Source organism: Haliaeetus leucocephalus, unplaced genomic scaffold (genome assembly GCF_000737465.1).
Source record: "Haliaeetus leucocephalus isolate CR32 unplaced genomic scaffold, Haliaeetus_leucocephalus-4.0 Scaffold751, whole genome shotgun sequence".
Lineage (NCBI taxonomy): Eukaryota > Metazoa > Chordata > Aves > Accipitriformes > Accipitridae > Haliaeetus > Haliaeetus leucocephalus.
Genome location: NW_010973187.1, coordinates 18,538,573 through 18,563,398, shown reverse-complemented (window position 1 = coordinate 18,563,398; position 24,826 = coordinate 18,538,573). Strand labels below are relative to the sequence as shown.

The 24,826-nt window shown below is 42.2% G+C and overlaps 1 protein-coding gene across 1 annotated transcript in view; it reads right to left on the bottom strand.

The window, feature by feature from the left end:
• The window catches only part of LOC104840287 (exocyst complex component 4-like), a 328,127-nt gene that overhangs the window by 84,142 nt on the left and 219,159 nt on the right, over positions 1-24,826 (bottom strand). Inside the window, exon 5 of the mRNA XM_010581112.1 lies at positions 23,754-23,973. Coding sequence (XP_010579414.1) covers positions 23,754-23,973 — 220 coding nt within the window. The remainder of the gene's footprint in view (positions 1-23,753; positions 23,974-24,826) is intronic.

The following is a 24,826-nucleotide window of genomic DNA, read 5'->3' as shown; positions in this document are numbered from 1 at the left end:
CACCAATGCAAAGACTGTAACTATGATCTAAATTCAACAAGAGTTAATGAAAATGCAAAAGATCACTAGAAACAAAATGGCCAAACAAATACATGAACGACATGTAAAGGCTTAACAGTTAACCCAGGCTGAGCTCTGAGAGCTAACCCAGAGTGAGCTTCTGGGATCAGAAAGAGCTCATTTCACCGAAATTACAAGACCATTTGTCAGATTTTGGAACAAGTGTCTAAAAGTCCATTTGTAGGGCTAAATAACAACGTAGAGTGACAAGACCAATGTCACTAGTGGGTTTCTAGAAGGTAACACCCAAAATAGGGGGATCCCAAAAGACACAGGTCACTCAAACCTCACCTTAGAGCACTGCAATTCACACTTCTGTCTCACTCTTCATTAACCCAACTATAATTAATGTGATTAAGAAGTCTGTGTTTTCCAAAGCAATCCTTGGGAAACTTGGGGACAGAGCAGAGGCCCTCCAAGAGGGTCCAGCTAATTACATGCAATGCATTCAATTCCTACTGAGACATCCAAAAGTATATTAAAATTGACAGATAAATTTATTGTATTGTGTTCTGTGGCTTGACTTTACAAGCCAGCACAGATGAAAATGCAGTTAAACCACAGGAATGGTGTATGCTTCCTTTTTCCAGAGGCAGTTGTAAAAAACAGTAGATGAACTCAGCCTTGTTTAAGCATTTCAACTAGTTAAAAAAGCGTTTTTTTCCATAAACAATAGTTTGGGGTTCATCTGTAAGGTATTCTTTTCCAAATGTAGGAATTAGAGAGTAAAGAAAAGAAATTTCAAATATTCCACAATGCTTTTAAAGGTCACCTACCAGCAACTAAGTTGAGATGGATTTCTGCAACTCAGCAGCTGTATTTTTGCTAAAACCCTTACGACACTGGTTTTGTTGAGAACTTGTTGCCACATGTAATGTAGCCCTGTGCACCCAGGGCTGGACATTATGATTGACAGCTATGATTGATGGGCCACATCAACAGCCACCAGCTCCCAGAGAGCTGCCCTCAAGTTGGAGCTATTGGATTCTGCAGGGCTAAGGTTGATCTTCATTTTATAAGGTGAAGTTACACCCCAATGCACACTAAGACTGCCAGAGATGGCCAGAACATGACAATTTGGTTTCACAGCAACTTCTGATGTTTCTAATTTAGGTCCCCTCCAATAGACTGGGCAAAATCAAGATCTTTTCCACATTTCCACTAGAACAGACCCATGCTGAAATGCATATTTATAGACAAAACTGATCTCTGCCTGTCTCAGTGGTTCAGAAACCAACAGGAAGGAGTGGAATTTTTCTCCTGGACCATTCGATCAGCAGGACTCAAACTTGGATGCCCTATTGCACAGGCCAATGCTCTAACCACTAGACTCTCCAGGGCAAGAGAGACGTTGGACTCCCCAACCCCTCCTTCCTTTGCTTCCAAAGGATTTCAACCAAATACATTACTGTTATGGAGAAATCACAATAAAATTCAGCAAGAAAATGCCTTCCAACCACCTCCAGACATAACTTTAGTAGAGCTGAGGTCTTCTCAGAACAGCTTTCCCTGCTCCTCCTTCCAGGTACAAATTAGTAAGTAAAAAGCAAAGCCACTAGGAAATGAGAGGCAATGTACTCAAGGTAAAAATTAACACACACAAAAAGAACCCAGATGTCCTTAGTCTTGTGAAATTTTAATTTTATGATACCCTCGGCATTATGTAGAGCTTCCTAAGTTGGGAACTACAAAAGCATCAGTTGTCTCTTCTCCTGCAAAAGGAAGCAGAGGAATTACAAGCCCTATGGTGTCATTTATTCTCTTTGTTTTCTTTTCTGCATTTACTCTTGGGGCGTGAGCAGGGTCCGAGCTGACCAATTTAAGGGCAACTGAGGGTGCCCTCGCACAGCACTGGAGAAAACTCATATGTTGCACGTGACTATATCACTTATGATTTATTCAATAAATTAAGCCTTGTGTTCTAAGACATCAAAGACTAAGGAGATCACAGTTCTGTCCCTGGATGTCCCCAAAGGATTATTTTGAAATTCCTCATGCATGGAGATTGTGAGCAGCTCGCTCCAAGTATCCGACAGCTTGTATTAATGTTGCATTAATCAAAACTGAGTGACCACTTAAAACCCCTGGAGATTCACGTCTGACAAACTCTTCTGCTTAGGAGATGGGAGAACAGACAACGCCAGCCTTTGATTCTTGCAAAGAGAAGTGGCAATTACAATAGACTCGTGGGCTGGGTGCAAAATTTAAACACTATAAACCCACTATTTTCTCCTGCTTGAACAAACCTGCTTGCCTCCTCTTGACTTAGACCCCACCTGACGACAGGTCCAACTGCGGGACCATTTCTGAAGTAGGATGCTTCCAAGTGTGAGCCATGGTGCGAGGATGGAAACAGAGAAAGCCATATACACATACTGCACTTTCTGGGACGCAGCGATTAATTTGGAAAATGCCATTAGCCTGCAGCACACTTTCCCTTTCAGATTGACCATCCCCAGTAGGAAAGGCTGGCCACACCAGCTTAAACCAGGATGCAAATGGGACCACTGGGAAGTTTGCAGAGAATCTCATAGGTGGGGCACAGCTACCACCAAAGCAACTTTCACCATCCTATTCACACAGAGAGGGATGGCAAAAGAAAACCTCTCATAGAGCTCCATCTAACACCTTTCAACATAAACCAAGGTCTGGATGGGGGCCAAGGTCTGTGATAAATATTTGCGTTAGCAGCCAGCTGCACTGTTTGCCTGGCACTGTAAAATCAGATGTCATGTGTTGAGGAACACTCCTATAGATAAACCCTGAATTACACGTCAGGGGAAACCTTACTTCATCCAACTTTGTCCTCTCTCCCTTTCACAACTGCAATACCCAGGCTGACAAGACCCCAACTATGCCGCTACGGTGTTTTATCAGGATCTGCCCAAAGACCTGTCCATTAATCCAAAAAACCAAACCAAACTCAAAGTATTCAGTTGCACTTCACAGTTTCCCACACTACGTGATGAATGTTTCCACTCTTTTGAACTCCCTGCAAGGAGCAAAAAAGAACTAAATGAACTACTCAGCAGTTTAACAACCATCTGCTCCTAACTCAGGATTTCCGTCGTAGCAAAGAAACGCAAAATCCTGCTTCCAAAATACAGCAAAAGGGCAGTGTGAAAAAAAAAGTTATCTTTTCCCCCAAATCACATTCTAGGAGGAAAAAAAAAAAAGATCAAATTGGGAAATGGAAGACCCACTGGGTCAGCTCATTACGAGAGATGTCTAGTAACAGTGGAGATGCTATTGTTCAATTCCCAGCCAGAGCAGGCAGAGCTCTGTGTAATGAGCAGTCCCGCTCAGCAAATGGTCTGGATGATACTATAGATCTTTCCTTCCCATCTCTAACTTGTGTATCATTTCCTGACAGTCCCATCTCCCCTTCCGAGCAGATGGCTCCCTACAGTACATCTTTAAGAGACCTCCCAGGCAGTTATGGATGGCAGAGAATGAGCATTTTGTTTTATCGCTTGCTCATACATTATTTTCCCCATGCTAATGACAGTCAAGTTATTGTCCTGTGAATAAATCCATTTAGGCCTCACAATGTTGGCTGCAAGTGAGAAGGCGAGGGAGCAGAGGAAGCCAAACTTGGCACCAGCAGAGCACAGATACAGTCATCCACAAAACATTCATCTATTAACCAAACAGCAGCATTTCCAAACCCAGCAGGGTCACAGCGGAGCCCTGCTGGGAAACAGAAATTAACTCCGAATGAAGATAATTTGTCTCTTGAATGTTGTCGTATTTGCAAGATCTCTCTGGCAATGCTGTGCTGCTAAGAGGAGCAATATTGCTGACAAGTGAACCAGATGAAATGCAAGCTTTATCGGGAAGCCAGGTGGCACTCAAGATCACTCAAGCCATCTTTCTGCCTCTGGGAGTAGCGCTTTGAATGCAAAGAGAGCGGAGAAGAAATTTGTCTCCAACATCAAGACGTTGTTGCACTTAATGGCAGCAGAGTTGATTCAGTTCCATGTAGAAGGAGCAAACTAAAGTAGCTCAGTTACTACCAGGCTACTACTCAGTTACTGCTTGCTTGTTTTTTTGTTTCATTCCTACACAGGAAAAACATTTTTCTTCTTATCCAGAAAAAACTGTGGCCAGGTGTGATGGGGAACATGCATCGGACGTGCCGAGGCAGTGAAAGAGTTGAAGAAATGGGACAGTCATCCCACTTGGAGTTTGTACAGGGCAGGAAGCATTAGACATTTTGGGACCGCCACCGGGCAACAAATACGGGAATTTTCAGAGAGCAAAAAGTCGTTTTAAATATTAAATGCTTAAAAGGGGAGATGCATTACTGCAACATGGGGTCAACCCGTATTTATGCATCTTCCACTCAAGCAGCATGAAGCCGGCTCATGAATGTGGCTATATAATCTCTTCAAAAGGAATTTCCTTAACTCTCCCCAACTGAAGAGCCAACTAAATACCCTTGAGAAATTTTGTTTTTTGGCCAAACTGTATTGACAAGCTTTCTTCTCTCAGCAGAATCACCGCCTGTTACTACAGAGCACCCTGTCTGAAAAATGGAGGAAATTTTCCTGAAATGTCCAACCGTAAAAGCAGTCAGGCCAAGCTCTGTTTTTCAAGAAAAAAACCCCGTTGGCAAATTTTGCAACTTCTGTGTCAAGAGAAGCCAAAACCTGGAAGATTAGATCCGGATGGCACCAGGGATGAAACCTTTTTCTAGTGCAAGACTTCGGCTCCTAAAAACCACCAGTACGGCCCTCACGGGCTGTAAAGACATGCTCATGATTGGCTTTCTGCAGCAAAGGGTACTCAGTGGACCACACAGTAACATATAGGTAAAAAATTATTCCATGGCCACTTTTCAGACAGCCTGAGAACACCTATGCCCTGTGTTAATTCAGCGTCTTGATGGACAACCATGAATTGAAGCAAGTAGCGCAAGTGATACAGCAAAGACTTCTGTCTGCCCACACATTCTTATTGTCGACGATTAGGAGGTGTCATGTCTAATCTAAATGTCCTTTCTCACTCTCTCTTATTTGTCTCCAAGCTGTGAACAGGGCGAGCAGAGAGCTGGTTCAGTGCAGACAGCAAAGTCTATGAAGTGCTGCACAACCACACCTGGCAGCAAAGGCAGAAGGAGAACATGCACAGCACATCCATCACCCCAAGTCAAATAAATCTCTTCCTCGCTCCTGTGTCCCATTCACCCATGAGTCATCTCACTCACCGAAACACCTTCAGCTTGAGGAATTCAAAAGCAGAGAGTGTTTTCTGTTAGACCTCAGGGAACAAAAGTAGTTGAGGTCAAGTGCTCAAGGTGATCCTGAGTAGTTCAGTTATCACAAAAATAAAGCATTCCTTACTACTGAATCTGGAAGTCCTTCCAAACCACGGTTGCTAAGACCACACTTTGTGACCAAGAAGTTGGAAATGGCTTATAATAAGCCTGAATGATTTGAAAAACAGCTCAACTTTCTGCTAAATAAATATAGGCCTCTGAAAAGGTTTTGCTGATCCACTCCTTAAGAAAAAAATAGTAAAGTTAAGTCCCAAAGCAAGATGCAAAGTTTTGGATCAAAAACTGGCCAAGAGAAAGCCAAAAGTACTGCCACTGAAAACATCCCATTTGCAATTGAAGAAGGATTGTCTTAAACCTCTGTATCAAACCTTGTGTTTTTTTAATTTATTCATTACTGAGCTGCAGAAAGGCTGAGTAGCTCTGAGCAGACGCATTTGCAGGTGACTCCAAGTTACCTACACCCCTGCAGCCCCAAGGGAGAGATGGCGAAGTTCAGGTGGACCAAACTCAGCAGCCTGCACGAGCAGGCACTGATAAACAGCCTTGAGTATTATTATTGCTTGGAAATAGAGGAATAGTAAAGCACTAAAGCAATATAACTACATACCTTTCAACAGGAGCTATGGGGAATGAAAGCCTGGCTGCTTTGAAGACAGACTTAATATGTTTATGAAAAACAGATTATGTGATACTGTGCATCTGATGGCAGGGACTGGGACTTCATGACCCAAGAGATCCCCCAGCACTGTGCTTCTAAATCCAGCCTAGAGGGAAAATACCAGACCTATTTTCACACCTTGCTGGACTCTAAATTAATTACTGGCAATTCAAAACCAAAACAAGCAAATAGTTTTTATTTGACACATAATGAGAGCTTAGAATTCACTTACACGGGAGGGCGTGATTAGATTCGGCGACGGGAGGTATCAGGGAGGCACAGGTCTCGTTGGCATTCACAATGGGGCCGACCGTTTACACATCTATCAAGGCAATCCAGAGCTGTCAGACTTAATGTGATTTGGAAAGGATATTGCACACAGCATTTAGGAATCGAGCTGAACTATAAGAGACCATGATGAAGCCTAATGAAAAGGGAAGATTTCTTGCAGTCTATTTTATTTATTTATTTTTTACAGCAGGCTCCGACAGCACTTCTTGCTGACCATTCCTAAAATGGAAAGGAAGATTGGGCAAATCTTCTTGCCCTAGCTCTTCTGTTCCCCAAATTTCTACTTCTAGAGAAGAGTCAAAGCATAGAGAGCATCTTTACAGCACCACATTTGCCACACAAATATGCCTGTTGTCTAAGCCATGGGGCCAGATTAAAAAATCATCTCTTCAAAGTTCAGGGGCTGAAGAGGAGCGAGCAGGAGGACACGAATCTGACACCCTTCAACATGGGATATGTGACAGCTCTGCTTTTCCGAGGAGCCAAGTGTGCTGCTCCCACCGATGGCACGTAGGAGTGCACATCTCAAAATCTTCAGGGACTCCGAGAGATGAGATGATGGATTAAAATCAGATGGCCAAGCCATCTCCTCCACTCCACTCAGTATCACGATATAAGGATACCTCACCTACCTGTGAGTGAACCTGCTCCCAAACCTTCACAGCAGTCTGCATCATATTTTAAGGTAAAACAAGATCAGGGTATGTCTGCATGAAAATACAATGACAACTAGAGGTTTTCAGCAACTGATTCACAAGTGGATCAGACATCCTCACCTTTCCAGCAACAACCATCGAAGGGACAGGGCAGATGGCTGGGGGCAGCAACTCGTTCAGCCATGTCATTTTAATTTGCTGCCACATGTTTATTAGAGCTTTCAGAAGATACTGGCCCAATCTGCACTATCATAAGTCATACTGAATTTTAAAATTCAGAGCAAGTAATATAAGAGGTTATAAAGCACATTTTTTTTCCTGAATAACGTACAACAGTATGACAGAAAATGTGAAAAAGACCACAAGGAAGCTCTGCTGCATTGAGATTATATTGGGTAGACATCACGGCTGCGGGAAACACCCCTGGTCAAGTAGGCTTTCTAAAAGATGAAGAAAAAAAGGAGAAAAAAGCTCATAAGCATCAATATGATAGAATTACAGCTTGCCAGATTTTTTTAATCTTTCTCATTACCCCACGTCATGGTGCCAGGCAGGTGGGTCGGTGATTTCATTACCAGGGCACAGTCCTGCACTGGCCAGGCTCTCAGCCAGCTTCTCAGTGATGCCTTAGCTGCTCCAAGAAGCCAGAACATGTTTTTGTGTCCCCCAAAGTCCTCCTGAAAACACTTAATTCAGCTCTGGAGACTCCTTGGGCGATATTGGGTCTCCCTGGGGGATGAGCGGTTATCCTACCCCCAGTGAGAATTCCTGACGGCTCCTTCTGTTACATTATTTAAACCACACAGCAGAGCAACAAACACTCTTGGGAAATGCAAACAGAACCCATATCAGATGCTTTTTAAAAGTAGTTTGTTTCTAATAAAATCAGAAGAACTGAAACAAAACATTACCTCATCTCACACAAACCCAATATCAACAGTTTCATAAAGTAAGTGTTTTCTAACAGCTGCACCTAAATTTCATCAACATGTTACTAAACATATTAAATAATAATCACTCTGAATGACACATTTTTGAAAACCCACCTTTGCAATTCTGTGGTTACCCAAAATGTAGATTAACTACAATGTATTCAATCTTCTTTTGCTGACATGTTTGACGTAAATGTGAAGGATGTATAGAAGACATAGAAATCTCATTATCCCTGCGTTAAATGAATGTGGATGCAAGTGTTCATGAAAATATTACTTATAGATGTGCTTTGCACAAACCTTTGCTTGGCATGCACTACCAGACTCATTCGCCTTTCTCTGCCAACATGCCTTAGTCCTGAGCTACAGACCTTCAATCATTTGAGCCTTAAGCTGTCCCAATATACATCAATTTGGAGTTGAAGCACTGCATCTTCCCTAGGAGGGTACCAGCCCCAAGTGCCCCCAGCACACTCTCCTGATGGGTTTTTAGAACTGTAACTTAATAGCCCCCTAAAAGCAGATGACACTTATGACACTAGAAGATTTATTTTTGCTTAAAAACTCTTTTTTTTGGGAAACCTTCAACATGAAGGTTTTTTGAGCCATGCCTGAAATTTCCTTATCATAGGGAAGACTCAAATGGCAACATCATGAACTGGGCTGCAATCAGGTGCTTATACAAATATACGGTCCCTTCTCCTCTCTCCCCTAACCTGGTACCATGATCTTTAAGCCTCTCCTCTCCGTTCCAGGAACTGCGTAGCCCTGTGGCCACCACCGATACACGCGTCCCTTCCCATTTCCCGATGCTGGTGAGACACAAAGCTGCTTTTGAATGCTGGAAACCGGACAAATCCTGATGTTTGCCTTCGTAGACCTCCTTAGCTAAGGAAAATACAGTGAGCGATTGTGGAGTAAACTCTGAATAAAGAAAGTGAGGGTTTCACCCTGTATTGTGACCCTGCATCTCTCGCCCAGAACCAATTTATAAAAGTCACCCAAGAAAAATGGTGCTAATCCATTTACAGCAAAATACACAAAAGGTCCCAAAGCAGTCAGCAGAAAGCATGCTTTTATTGACCAGTTTCCACCAGCCTTACCTAAATATTCCCACCATCCATTTAATAATTTGCTGCACCAAGGATATCTACGTTAGAAGACAACAGAAAAGAGATTCAAGCATTTTCCTGCAATAAATTGGAAACATAAACATATTTTTAAATGCTATTGCATTTTGTTCCTACAGCAGGAGTCTAAAATTGACTGAAAAAGCAATTACAGTATTCAAGTTTTCTCTGTTCCTTCTATTTTCATTTTCCTTTCCTAAGACCATGATACACAAAAATAAACCAGGAAGGATGCTGGAGACTTCATGTGATCCTAAACCAATGGGAAGGCTAAGAGAGAGCAGATATAGACAGTTATCTGATTGAAAAGAACAGACCACAAAAGTGAAAAATACTTTAAATTGCGACTTGACTGCTATTTTTACCATGATAAAGGTGCTTGAAAATGGACCGCTCCTGCTTTATTATGCAATTAAATGAAAAAATAATTTGGGGTCATGAACTAACTCTCATAATAAATGACCTTTAAGTTTAATTATTGCAAGAATATGGGTCCAGCAAGCAGTTGTGGAGTTACCATTGTCTGACATGTTCAGAGAAGTGGGAGATGAGGCAGGGAAGGGGCCTTGGACAGGTAATGGCATCCTTCTGGAGAGGATTCTGGTTCTGGTTCTCACTGACTGTCCACCCGCAGAAGGCTGTCAGCTCCCAAATACTGCCCTCCTCCGCTCCTGCCTCTGGAAATTTTCCTCTATTCCTCCCCATTGCCTCTGCATGTCACTCTCCAAAAGTGAAGTCTGAAGGACAGATCCACAAAATTCTGCCACAACTTTTCCTTTTTCTGCATTAGACCTTGTCTACACTGACCTGCTCCATGAAACCAGTCAGAATATCAACCAAAATAACATCAGCCCCTTTTTGCTAGCAACATATGCAACCCAAAGTCAGCACATTCAATCCGACGTAAAAAAACCAACCCCAGACAAGCTGATTTTGACCTGAGCTTGTACAACAAACTCAGCTGTCAAGCTGCTCTGTAAATACCTGCTCCTTGCCTGTGCTGCCATGAACTTTCCAACCGGCTGTTTCCCAAGTTCCCTTCTATTCCTCCAGGGTCCAGCACAAAAAGAGAAAGGGTTATCTCACAACCTGGACCCGGAGCTGAGTTTCAGTAGCCTCTCAGAAAACTGAATGCACAAAATAAATCAACGGTAGGGATGGGAACTGGACAGCTTTGTCAGCCAGACACGCTCTGCGCCCTCCCAGCGACCACGCTGCTGCCTGCTTTTGTGTTGTGTCCTCCTCTGGTGTCAACACTAATCTTGAATGTGTCATTTATCTATCTCCAGTACAATTATTTCAGGATTTTTATGATTTCTTATATGTGGAAAACCCTCCACTGGCCAGTCAGGTCATCCCCACCTTCATTCAAATCTTTCTTGAAGCCTCGTGCTACCACCATACCTACAAGAAATGATGCAACTAGAGAAGGCAAGTAAGGAATAATCTATAAATCACCTTAAATGACGTCATGGCTACAAGTTATAACCAGTCACTGGGGGTTTAGGGAAGGAAAAGGGGAAGGGAGGAGGTAATGATGTGTACCATGTCCTGCAAAAGCAAGCGGTCAAGTACAGATCTGGTACTGGTAGCTGAGGTTGGCGTAGATGGTACTGGCTAGTGGAGATAGACTGGACTTGAAGAGTATTTCCTTGAGGCCACTCTACACCTTCAAGAGCTGTTTGATTCTTAAGAGCAGAGCAAAAGAGCAAGTGTAAGGGAATAAACCTAGAAGAAAAACCTGAAGCCTGTCAAGAAGCATGTTTTTCACTGCCGCAGTCAACTCACAGGGAGATGCTCTCCTGTCATTATTTCATTAGATCAATTTCAACACTTGCTAACCTATTAGAAGAAAAATATTTAAAATAGTTTTCCTCATCAGAGGGAAAACAACCTCTCTCATTACCTAAATATCGATCAGTGCCAAATGATACAGGGTGGAAATGCACTTTAAAAGAAAAAAGCCAGGCTGATACACATGTAAAAATACCAAAAGAGGAGTCTGAGGGACCAGGCTCGGGGAAAGGCACACTGCACTGAAGCGAGAGCGGCTCAAACCAGCCCACTACCGAATATTTGGACAAGAAGATCTCTAGGTGGTTCAAACCATCACGTCTAGTCCAACGACAACCTGCCGATACCGTCAGCACACATTTCCCCTCTTCCTTCCTTCACCGTTCACAGCTCAGTGCCTTGGGGCTCAAGCTAGCATAAATAAATAAATAAATAGATAAAATATATAGATATCTGTATTTCAGACCATTTTCGGAAGGCTTCATGCTGGCACAGAACTGGTGTCATTGTCTGAGGCCTTCCCAAAACTTTTCCTTTCTGATTCATGTATAAAGTAGATGGAGCAGTAGCTTAGCTGCAGATTATCAAGGGATTCTGCTTTCTTGGCTCCATTAGGGTAATTTCTTTCTTTTTTTTTAAAGGTTATAAAAACATGTCAGTCTAAGACCAATCAATGTTCAGCAAAACAAAAGTGAAGGTGCTGTTAAATGCCTTCTTCTATTCAAGGCTTGGTTTGTTTAATGTTCAAGAGCTCTTATTCACATTATATAAAAAATGGAGTTTATTTGTAAAGCTCACATCTTTCCAGACACCCAAACATACCTGCCTGAGCACAGAACACCTGGGTTGAACACTTTGCATTAGCTCACTGTCAAATCAACATTTTGATTTGACAAGTCTTTCTCTCCTATTCAAAACTTCAACCAGCTCTTTGTATCTCCAGTGCTATGGTCCAGGTGAATTATAAATGTAAAAATTAGCAGGAGGACTTGTTCCCCCCTCACTTGAAACCTGACTTGATGGAAAGCAGCTTTTCTGGCTGCTCTTCAGCCCAGCTGTGAAATGCAACGCCGAATGCAATTAAGAGACGCTCAGCCCGTATTACTGGTTTGAGGCCGCGATACAGAAACTTCAATATGCATTTATATACACACAGGCAATTCATTTCAATTAAACGACATTTTGTTCGCTTGACAAACCATGCACGTGTTGCCAAATTATTTTTAAGAATCTAAAAGACCCAGCAAGCCCTGACACCCTCCAGCTATTTGTTGGTTTACACTCAACAGTGGGTAGATCCTGCTTGCCCGAGTCCATTTGTCATGGATATTCCCGATGTAACAGCAGGTTCTTACTTTCAGAGCATCAACTGCTTAATCTTAACCTCTTTGCTCTTCTTCTCTCTTTTTTTTTGGGTTTTTTTTGGGTAGTTCAGACTACAGTCTCTGCTTTGTGGCACGGCAACTGCTCTAAGTCCCACTCCTTGTCCCTCCCAGCGGTCATTGGCAGATGGTTCATAGGAAGGCCTAAAAAGCGTCATCATGGCCAGAAGCATTTGATGTTACTCTGAGCAGGGACATTTCTTAAACGTAGCGTGGTCCACTGATTTGAAGAAGCGATGATAATTAGGAAGCCATGGGCTGTTGGTCACTCTTTGATAGCCCTTTTGTTAACTCTTTGAGGAGCCCACACAACACCCACACCTCTGTTGTGGTATAACCTCTTCTATTGCAAAATCAAGAAAATTTGCCTTTCTAAAGCATGTGGCTACTCCCAAAGCCCTACCAATGTAAGAAGTAACAACAATACTTATTATAATATTATTGTTGTTGTTGTTATTATTACTACGACTACTACTACTATTTGCTTTGTCGCTCTTCCTAGAGTTCAGACTGAGCGCTAGAGGTGAAACCTGGAGCATGTTCTGGCTGCTCCTATGCAGGCTGCTGCAGGTTGTGATTGGCTTTACAAACCAGAAAACAAGCACATCTTGTACACAAATTCATCAGGAAGAACTAGGAATCAAACCTAAATCCCCCCAAACCAAGCAATATTAAAAGGAATGAATCTGAAAGTCAAAACTTTGCTTTTAACCCAGCAGGAGTCCAAGGAGCAACATAAATGGTCAACGTTGGCTACTACCTTTAACCTGGGAATGAGAAAAAAGGCTTTAAATGGAGAAGAAAGCAAGGGGAGAAGAGCCACCTTTTGGATGCAGCTTTATTTCGAGAGGGTCTCTACAATGAGATCACCTGTGCCAATCTGGGAACGGACTTCTCCAAACGTTTCTTCCAAACCTCCCTCCCTACAAGTCTGGAAGTGCAGCCATTATACCACAGCACCATTTTCCTACATCACTCACTGGGACCCTGACAGTTTGCAGACCACGCTCTATTGTATCAGCAGCAACGCAAACGGCAAAGCCAAAGTGTTTCTACTTAGAAGATGGGAAACAGTTCTTCAAGTAACTCTCGGAACAGCCAAAACACATACAGTTTTATTTTTGGATCACTGATTAGACTAGCACCTGGATGAGAGCTCTAAGGCACCAGCTCGTGTACATTTTTGCAGTTAATACTTCTAGGTAAATGGGTCATCTTTGCTATTTTGAAGTCTCTAACTAGAAGAAGAGCGATTAATTAAATTTTTCATTTTGTGGCCAGTAAGGTGCCATGGAAAAACAACAGAGCAGGAACTAAAACCAAAATGCCACGTTAATACCAAAGAGGGGTGTTCAACCTGTCACCAGCCTGCCTTTAATACAGTTTCTGACACCACCCTTAAATGAGAAAAAATATAGTTAAGCAGAGAAATCTCAGTGCCTTCTGCTAGAAGTGCCTTGGAGCTCCCTTGGAGGCTTGAATGTTTGGTTTGCTTCATTTCCAAGCTTGTTTTTCTTTTAATTGTATGCGACTCAAGAGGTTACTGAGGCTGATGCTATTTATGCAAGCAGGAGTCAGCTGCAGCTGAATGACCAGCTCTTTTTCTGTCCTTTAATGTTTAAAATGACTGACTACAGGCATTATTTAGAGCTAATGGGATAGATCTCATCTCACTCACACTGGAAGAAATCCGGTGTAACTCCATAGACTTCAAGGTCAGCCGAGATCGGAATCTAGGATACCATCTTCACAAATTCAATGCTTTTCAATTCTCTCTTGTCTTTACCTTTTCCAGCAGCTATAATCAGCACCTAATTAATTAAAATAGAACACAGGCTGGGGCAGGGCTCTCCTGTAAAGTTGTATCATTTTACTCTATTTTCACTCTATGTATCAGTTTACTTTACAGAGACACACGAGGTCCTTGAATACTTTAATTAAAGAGTCCATCCCAACGGCTTAAATCCCCCAGCGCGTCCTGGATCAGGCCCATAATGACCAGAACTGGGGCTGCAGAACCTGGTACCCTGCCAAGCTTACGGTGCTGTCGCATGGGTGATGCAAGGGAAAAGCTTTTACCCTCTGTATGGTGAAGTTCACATAAGTAAAAATCACAGCACAAACGCAGATCATATGCAAAAAAATTACCATTCTGACAGCTTTGTGTGCGTGAGTGGAACTATTATTTTATTTTATTTTATTGAAATGGAAAGGGTCTATTTACAGATTAGTACCAAAAGGGGAAACTCTTAATTTACTGCCTTCTCTCAATTCTTTCAGATGTAAATTAGAGTGCTATTAACCTTTAAACTGCTAGCAAAGTTTATACACTCTAGCAAGAACCTTTTTCTCTGCCAGCAGAGGGTAGGAGGGAAAACCCACCATGCAAGAAGGAATACTCTGATTGTAGCATCTCTGCATCTGTTTTTCATTTTTTAAATCTGTTGACAAGTCCCCTCCTTCAAAATCACAGCTACTTCTCTGCAATCCTCCCACTGAATGCTGCTTGTCAGGGAGGGACAGCCCTGACAAAAAAAAAAAAATAAGAGCTTCTTTACCTTTCCTTTTAACAATAGATTAATCTCTCTTTTGTTCTCTATGAGAACTAGGTGTCATATTTCAAAATGCGCTTTTAAAACAGGTATAATTAAACCTCTGCAAAAGGAGGGAGGCAGTGAAATTAGCAGCAAAAGTAGTAATAAAGGCATTTTAGAGCCTGTGTGAGCTGGAAGGTACTTCATCCCTCCCCCTCACCGCACAGCTACAATTACATTCCGCAGTGGAAAAAAAAAAAGTAATTATAAAAATGAACTTTTCTTCAAAAAATGAGCACGTTGTAAAAAGATTACTCCTTTGAACATCCGAGCACTTCAAAAGAAGGATGAATTAGTGCTGACAACTCAATAAAGTAGCCATCAATTATTTAAAATGCGATGGCTCTTCTCATATAGCACTTCTGATTAGGAAAACATTTAAAAAACTAGAAATTAGAGTTATTCTTCCTAAATGAAATGGGCCCAGGCTTCAAATGCAAGGGAAAAAAAAAAAAGAATGTGACTTTCAATGAGCCTGGCAAGAACACAGGGAAGTTTCTTCTCTTGAAGCCATCTATAAAGTGTGTTGCATGAGATTGTGTTACAGGCTGGATTCGGGATTCATGAAGCAAACCAAGCAGAGGAAACGGAAAAAAATATCTGCGCTGTTGTGATAGAAAGATACAACCTTCAGCTAATGGGTGTAGAGAGTCAAAAAAAGCCAAACCAAGACTCCAAACTCTACCACTGCTGTGTTTCGAAAAAGCAAGTAATTAAACTTTCCTAGTGAAAAGACGGTTATGAAAGAAACTCCTGGAGGGCTGTTGGTGATGGAGTGATACGGATCTCCTTTAAATGAAGTTCATCAGACTTTGCCTTTGTCGGTACTCACAAGTGGATGCTAAGAGCCTCCTGGACACTGCAGCTATGGTCATCCATCACAGGAACAACCTCAGCGAAGTCAAAACACTGGTTTAAAATTGAAAAACACCGCGGAAAAAAGGCAGCTGGAGGGAAAGAGGAAAGCTGGGTGAAGTGTCGCTTCTCTGGTAGCTGTATCTGAGGCTTCACGCTTACTTTTTGGAAGCACCCTTGGGTTAACGAGAAGGCCAGCTCTGCCTCCGCATCCCAGAGGCGTGCTCTCCTGCACGGATGCTGTACGCTTAATGAGGTTGCAAATGAGAAATGTGCAGCTCAAGCTTTAAACAAACAGAAGGGTGGCCAAGCTAAATGGCTTCTCCTCTGGACAGAAAGATAAGAGGGGCTGTTTCTGACACCAGCCATGTGGGCTCAGCCATGTGAGGCAAAATGAGGATTTATGAGCGCAATACTAGTGCTGAAAGAGCCTGTCTGGGCTGTTTTGGTAATTAAAATGATCAATCAAGGCCTGTGACTGAGGCTGGGGCAGATACATGTGGTTTACTCCCAACTTCTGAAAAAAACTTGACCGCAAGAAGAAAAAAATAAAAATAAAATAACTTACAAGGAAGTTTTAGTGGTTTTACCAGTCTAGCAATTACTCAAACTGCCACTGAAAACCAGCTGCAAAGTCCAGGGTGAGGATGAACACTGTAAATGCCGTGACAGCAAAGGTCCCTTAAAAGGGTTAATCCTGCACGATATGGATGCTCCTCTGCATCTCACCAATGTCAGCAGGAGCTGATGTGCTCAGTGTCCCGGAGGCATTCCCAGCACCATGCTGGTGCATCTCCCACAGCCTCCCTCCGTGAATTGTTGCACACTCCTGTTGACTTCTAGCCAAGCCAGAAATCATTGCATGCATGACGATTGCAGGATTTTAAAATAAAATCCTATCAAAAAGAAAGGGAAAGAATGAAGCAGACTATGCATGTAGTTTCTCCCACCACCGTAAAACCCCATATTAATTCAGGAGCAGAAGAAAGGGGATAAAAGCCCTACCAGCTCAATAGATACTGCGTCCATGGAGAGAGGATTAATCCAGGAGCTGTACAGGGAATTGCAATGACACAGACAGGACCTGCTAGTGAGATGTCAATCTTCAAGGCCAAGAAGACAGTGACAGCTACTTTTTATTTCTCTCTTTTTTCTAAATTTTTTTTTTTTTCCCATGCCAGCTCCAGCATGCAAGAATTGGAGTATGTTTCTCTTTCCACTTTGGCTTGAGTCCTACTTTTCAGACTAATGACCAGAAAAAACAGAGAGAGACAAAAAAATTCACAGAGGCAAAGTCAACCTCTCCTCGCACCCGTTCCAGCTCCCAGGGTGACCTCGGGGGTTTAACACCCCTTCTGCTCCCTTAGAGCAGGCGATCCCCACGGATTTGTGTTGGCCATGCAGCTGTCTGCCTCTTCCTTGACTGCCTGCTGCTCTTTCCATGGAGGCCAAAAACTGAGGATGCCTTTGATAGCCAGTAAAGTCAAACAGGTCTCAAAAAAGGCACCTCTTAGAAGATGGGATTGACAGAGTGCTAATGCAGTGCAGTCCCTGTCAGCAGATATGTCAGAAACCATTACTTCTCTCCTGCTTGTCTACCAAAAAATCCTGCTGCAGAAAGATCAAAAGAGACAGCAGTCCGTCTGCGCCCTCCAACCCACCCTGAAAACACAATGTTTGACCCCATTCCAGCCAGGTTTCCCAGCACCAGCAGCTCCGGAGGTTGTGCTTTTCCAACCTGAAGCTGCTGGTTCCCAAGGACGTTCAGAGCAATGGTCATCATTTTTGCTCAAACCTGGAACTTAAGGTTGGAAACAGAGCTTTCCTGGCTCAGGTCATCTCAAATAAGCCAGCAGACACAACCCTGAGCAAGCAAAGTTAATGATGTGAATTCACCCTGAAGTATTAGCTCTTGGACCGTAGGAATGACACGGGCTGATGCACTACAAAGACACAGATTGAGAGATAGAGCTGTGCTAGAAAGGCAGTCTTTCAATAGCAAGTTTTACCAATTAAATTAAATTCTTGAAAAAAAAAATTTAAGATTTACTAACCAAAAGCACAATGCAATTGCTAAGAGATACAAGACCGGGTGATCTCTTTTTATTAACTGGTCGGTTTTGCCCAGAACATCTTTTGATTAGACTCATTGATACAAACCCTCCATACACACTTGCATCTCTAGTACTGTCAAGACCATTATGGCTAGACTGACCCTAGGGAGGTATATTTTAATAACACCAGACTAACTTAAAACAGAGATCAGCCTTAACAAGATGCAACCACAGGTAGAAGTGTGAAGGCCATGGATTAGTTATTCTGCTTCACACCTAAGGTGCCTTACACAGATGCAAGAGCTGCACTGTGTGTAGGCTTCACATTTCCAGAAGTAAAAATAATACATGATTTAAATGAAGACTCCTGGTCTGTTCCATATCTCATACATGTGACATAATAAGGAGCAGCAGCCAAAAATTGTGGCTATGAAAAAGCTCTCCAGCAGGAGAGCAGTGCAGAACCATTGCCCAGAGGATCTCCATCTCCGGAGGTTTTCAGGACCCACTGAGACAAAGCCATGACTGACCTGATCTGGTGTTTGCCAGACTTCGGTTCTGGGCCAGAGCTTCAGGCAGATGAGACCAACTTCCAGAGGTCCCTTTCAACTAATGTAATTACGATACTATGATACTGGGTATGTAAATATTCAAAAAATGCTTATTAAAGACCTGAAAATAACAGTAACCCATCACTTACGAAGTTCAAATCCAACCTGCATTGGTACCAGCCAAAAATTCTGGTCATACGACAGATGCTTGTTGAGGTGAACAAAACAAGCTGGTGGTCTCAGGTAGGACCATGATCAAAGACATTTTGCACCCAACTCTCACCTCCTTCAATCAAGACTTAGGCTTTTACTTTCCTCTGTGGTGCTAATTTCTAATAGAGCATGTTCCCGGTAGAGAAGCTGCGATTTTACCAGCTTGCAAAAAGTTTGCTTAAATAGGAGAGCGGTTCTCACATGTTCTAGATAGAAAACCACATACATGGCTAAGCCCAGCTTCGTGTTGAGCCTCAGGTCATGAGAGACGGGGAATATTAACCTGGATTCAGGGCTGAACAAACGAGGGTTATACAGATTCTGGCTGACTCTAACGCAGGATTGCACCCACCTATGGAAGAGATACCCAGCAACTGCAGGAGTTAATAGGCTACAGAGACCTCAAACATACAACTGTTTCCTTCAAGTCAAACGTGAGTCACATCAGTGGGATGGTTTGTGCAACCTCATTTTGCTTTTCCAGATCCGGAGAGGAAGAAAATAATTTTGCCTGCAAGGCATGCTGCTTCAGTATGTCCATATGCAACATAAAACTGTCTCCTACCTAGGTTTTACTGAATGTGCAAGTTAAACTTGATTTTTAAAATAAATTGAAGCGCTGCCATAACAGTTTGCCTAAAGGTAGCAATTGCTTTTATGTAACTTAGAGCTCCACAATCAGCCTCAGTGGAGAACTTACAGATCTGCAGATGACTTACACGGGAGCCTTGTAAAAGCTTCCACAAAAGGCAGTAACCACAGTAAATGTTCCCCCCAGAGGAAAAATTATCTAAAGAAATATTGAAAGCAATAGGGAGATTCAGACTCCCACGGAGAGATAATTTTGCCTCTCAGTTCAAACTGAAAAAGAAGAGTCAGCTAGAAATTCTGACACAGACTCAGTCAGTGGGTCTTAACCTCTTGACATATTGGTTGTACAATGGGAACAGATACACCACACAACAGATGAAAACATCTGCAAAGCACTTCATACTGTTTTAGACATCATGTCATTGCAAAAAAAACCAACAAAAAGGACCAGAACCACAGGTGCTGCCTCAAAAGTCACACTTGTCCTTGAATGGGAAAAACTCAATTGATCAGCCATGCTCGCTCCTTAATGAACTTTCATTGTTGGAAGCCAGCCTGAAAAGACAACTAATTTGTTTACACTAATAATTAATAACATCCACTCGCTATCAAAGTATGTACCCATCACTACTGGTGAACCATTTAAACGCCACTCACTGTGACCATTCTTCTTCTTAATAACCAGTAATTTGACAGGAAGAAAACATGCCAAAGCCAGCAATGACGTCTCCTTGGAAAGTCACAAGCGAGTGACATAGTGTGTGGGATAAGCAGTGCGGGCAATGGGATAATTAGCTCCAGCAAGTCATTATCCTGCAAACAGCTGCACACTCTGACTTTTTAAGGAGTTTTTCGCTGGATTTTCAGCCAGAAAACCATCATGCCCATCATCTGCACAATACTTCTGTAAGAAACAACGGTCGCACTGATGCTTTAAAGGAAAAATCCTGCTCTGCTGCTATAGAGTGGGAAGGTTGAAGCAACATGCACTTTTTTGTTGGATGGAGCCAGGGCAACACATTTTTAAGGCCAGTATAAGTAGTGACCACCTAGCCAGAAAGATTTATCACCTTGACATGAATCATACAAGAACAGGCTGTAAGAAGCTGTCGAGCTGCTTGTAGCCTAATTTAGTATTGATTTAAAACAATTACAGCCTGAAGTTTAATGCAGAATAATTTTGAGACAAATTAGTTTCATGGTTATTCAGTCACTCTTGAAAGGAAAAGGATTTACAATATTTTACATTTAAGGATGGAAGAATAGAAAACAAGACCATCCTCCCAGTCAAATGTAATATTTACAAAGGGCAGCTACAATTTTTTTTTTTTAAAGCATAATCTTTACAGAAATGGATGATTCATCTGTGAGGACATGATGGCATAGGATGCTAGAAAACCTCTTATCTATAAGCTAATTCAGTTCAAACATGTGCTGATAGTTATCAAAAAGCAGCTATTATCAGCCTATGCAGTGGGAACTGATAAATTCTTGAGTCGTGTTAAATCACAGCGCTGGCTCCTGCTGCAGAAGCTTCAGAAAGATCTTCAGGATAGCAAGGAGTGGGATGGGTGAACCATGAACCTCTCCCTGAATGACATAAGGCAGGAAAAAGTAACACAGTGCCAGGAGAGAGGCACAAGGCTCATTCACGCCACACACTGTATTTTCATCGTACCCATGAGGTGATGAGGGCAAAGATTTCAGGCTCCAGCACTGTCAATGCAGAAATAGCCTTTTTTTTCTTTTAATGTAAAATCAATAAAATTATTTTAGGGAGCTATTTGGATGACTTGGTTCAAAGAGGCAGCAATTTTTCTTCGCTTTCACAAAATTACCCTTCTATAATGTCGGGAATAGGCAGACCTTCTGACCACGTACATTTTGACCAAGAATAATTCCAGTTCAAAATGATTTCCATCCATCATGACAAACAAATTATAGGAACTGGATGAGAAAATTCCAAGCCATTCTGACTCTTCAACCCCAAATGAACTTTAAGAAAATATATTGATATTATAGAACGCATTTTCATAGCTACAAATGAAGCCACAATCCACAAAAATACATTATCGCATTAAGAATCCAAAACAAATTTGTAAGGTTAACAACCTCCATAGTCCTGCTCCAAAGCTTGCGTGATAATATTACCATAAAGTATTTTCAGCTCTCAGTAAGGTCAGACGCCTGCGCAGGCTGGGTTTGGGTTCTCACTCAGTTTAATTCTCATAAGAGAAAACAAAAGAAAGGCAAACAATACAAAACACAACACAGAATATACCTACTTATTTGCAGATCTCTCAAAACGAACTTCAAGTAACATTTTCAACTGACTCCTCAGACCATGAATAAGTAGAATTTGGCTTTCTATTGTAACTCATTGTTTCAATCTTCAGATACTTTCCCTGTTGTGGAAGCCAAAACTGCCCTAAGATTTGTTCTTTTCAACGCTGTTCTGAAAATCAAGTCTTGGAAGACTTCTATGTGTGTCATGGATTTGGCATATTTCTTTTTTCCTAGGCACTCGCAATGGTGAGGAATTACCGGCACAGCCCCTCACTGCTGTGCTCCTGCCTTTCCCGCTCAGCCAATGCATTCCGAGTTCTTGATCTACAAAACCCCTTCTGCTCTCATTAAAGTTGCTTTCAATACTCTGCTCTTGTTTCATGACCGTTCCTGCTCCATTTTTACTGTTACACATTACATCTGATCGGCACTACTTTTGCAGCACCAAGGGAAAAAAAAAGACAAATAGCATCAAATCCACCTTCGGCTCACGAGAGAGCTCAATGTGAGATATTCAGACACAACGTGCTCTTGAGGCAATGCCCTGTTCTCATCTTACCTGGTGTGTGCTCAGTGAACGTTGAGGCTGAAACAATGTTTATGTTAGTAATTATTTACAATGGGTTGTATTCTTCCACTTTTTGGTTTTGATAACTGAGTTTCTGAGAAGGCTTGTAAAGCTTGGGAAGGAAATAGTTCAGGGATGATATGCTGCTCCAAAACATCATTTTAACTCCTGGAGATTTTCTAAACCATGTAAAGAAACTTCTGGCCCCCTTCTAAGGAAGCTGTTTCCCTCTAAAGACTTCTGAAAACTCTCCGCTGGAATCTGATTTTGCTTTGCCTCTGAAAGAACCGTCCCATACCCATGGAACCCAGACAGGCATAGCGTTAGTGACCATAAATACATGCAAAAATCCTAGCAATTTCCCCCAAATAATAACAATAATAGTAGTTATGACTATTATTATATATAATTATAATATACAGATGTTTTACAGTTATAAACTAAGATGGAAAGCGGCTACATAAACCTTGGGAGATGCGTGCTACCTCCTAAGAACTTTGCAAATATAAAATCATCCCTGAAGGGATGATTTTATAGGTAAGAGGGAATAATTTAAAAGGATTTAAAGAGCTTGACCCAAATCACAGCAAGAGTCAGAGCTGAGTGTCAGTTCATAACTTTCAGTCCCATGCAACACGTATAATTCAGAATTTTTGGGTGGGCTTCCATACTGTCCTGTTACCCATGTAGTTGGGATGAGAACTGTGCTTGTTGCTATTATCGCCACTCTGCATCAGCGTTCAAAAAAGCTGTTTCAGAAGAGACTTCTCATATAAATACTCTAACTTCAAAGCCAAATCTCTCAAATCTCTCTTATCTGGCTGAGGAAGCAATACAGCTGCCTCGCTGCAACAGCATCACATCAATCACAAACACGCTGCATTTGGGAGGCAGCAGACCTCATCTTTGCTCCTCCTGGTAGTTCGGCATGTGTATTTAGTCCGATCGCATGGCTCTATGATTTGCAAGTGTCCCCAGAACTTCTAAGAGAGGCACACATTATTGAAAATCTTGAAAATAAATTTCTGTGATAGTGGTTTAAGACAGTCGGTAACAATTTGTCATGATGGCTACAAGGTGCTTTAAAAATGGCATGTACCAGGCAAGATGCAAAGATGCCGTTAGCTTGACGTATGTAGCAAGAGAGGCATACCTTCTGGCACTAGCAAAACGTAAGAGCCCATGTATACCTACATACCTGCATACAGAGATCAGAGGAGGAAAAACTATACTAACAGTGACACTGGAATAGATCGTAGTTACAGACTCAATGTTGAGACAACTTTTGTGGGTCATAGCACCCTAGAAACACAGAATGGTTTGGGTTGGAAGGGACCTGAAAGATATATCATCGAGTTCCAACCCCCCTGCCATGGGCAGGGACACCTTCCACTAGACCAGGTTGCTCCAAGCCCCATCCAGCCTGGCCTTGAACACTGCCAGGATGGGGCAGCCACAACTTCTCTGGACAACCTGCTCCAGTGTCTCACCACCCTCACAGTAAAGAACTTCCTAATATCTAATCTAAATCTGCCCTCTTTCAGTTTAAAGCCATTATCCCTTGTCCTATCACTGCATGCTCTTGTAAAAAGTCTCTCTCCAGCTTTCCTGTAGGTCCCCTTTAGGTACTGGAAGGCTGCTAGAAGGTCTCCCCGGAGCCTTCTCTTCTCCAGGCTGAACAACCCCAACTCTCTCAGCCTGTCCTCATAGGAGAGGTGCTCCAGCCCTCTGATCATCTTCACAGCCCTCCTCTGGACCCACTCGAGCAGGTCCATGTCTTTCCTCATCAGATATATAACCAGGTCATGGTTAGACAGGGACAGTAAGGGATGTATTGGCAGTTCACTCAGCTCCTACCTGCAGAAGGGGCCGCTGCACACCTAGGATCTTCATGGTATCTGCATTAGCCAATATTTTCAGGGGATCAGATGCCTTTGTGACGCCTTCGATCTCTTTGTTGATTTCAGCCAGGACCTGATTGAGGAAGATGTTCTTGATGTACATGGTGAGGAATTCACGGAGCGGACACTGCTTGGTTGGGCCAAGCTCCATGGCGTGCTCTATCTCCTGGATAAATCTGGAAAACAGAAGGGGAAGAATGCAATGTAGTTCAACCACGTAGTTACTCTAAATGTGTTAGCATTGCCTTTGCCATTCTTACATCTCAGAGCCAAGCACCAGCAGTGGGGGAATGACCACAGGCTGCAATGACATGGGGCATGAAGAGTAGAAAAGGTCTACAAAGTAGCCTTCAAAAAAAATACATTAAATGCCAACAGCTGGTGAGACAAAGACTCAGCAGCTGGAGAAGAACAGATGAAATACGGAATTGGTGAAAATCACAATGCAGGCACGACTTGTGTTTATCTGTCCAAAAATCACTGACTGCTCTATTGGAGACATACTGGAAAGATGTCTTTTTAGAATTAAAACCCCATAAAAAATTTAGTATGTCAGAAATCCCTTTGAAAAGGCAAAGTTCTTTCTGGGGTTGGTCACTTGATTCCCAGGTTTCCCACCTCTAAACTGAACAGCAGTACATTCCAGCTCAAAGTCTAGAGATATCACTGAAAAAAGCAATGCATATGTATTATGCTGATGTCATACTGCATTATGTATGTCTGTATTATGCTATATTTTTATTATGTGTTATTGTTTCATCCTAGGATCCCATTCCTGCGTATGCAGAACGGCATGCCGATTCCGGGAATATTTTAACACAAAATGTTTGCCATCTCCTCCTGCAAAATATCTTTATCTCAGTGATGCCATCTGTTTAACACATAGGAGTTTCTTCTAGAAATTACCTCATCATTTCTTTAAGTTACATCCAAGGCAATGAAATTAGTCTTCCTTTCAAAATTGTATGTAACAAAATAATTAGGAATTGAGTATCTGGAGTCATAATGGACTGAGACATGCTGTCCAAA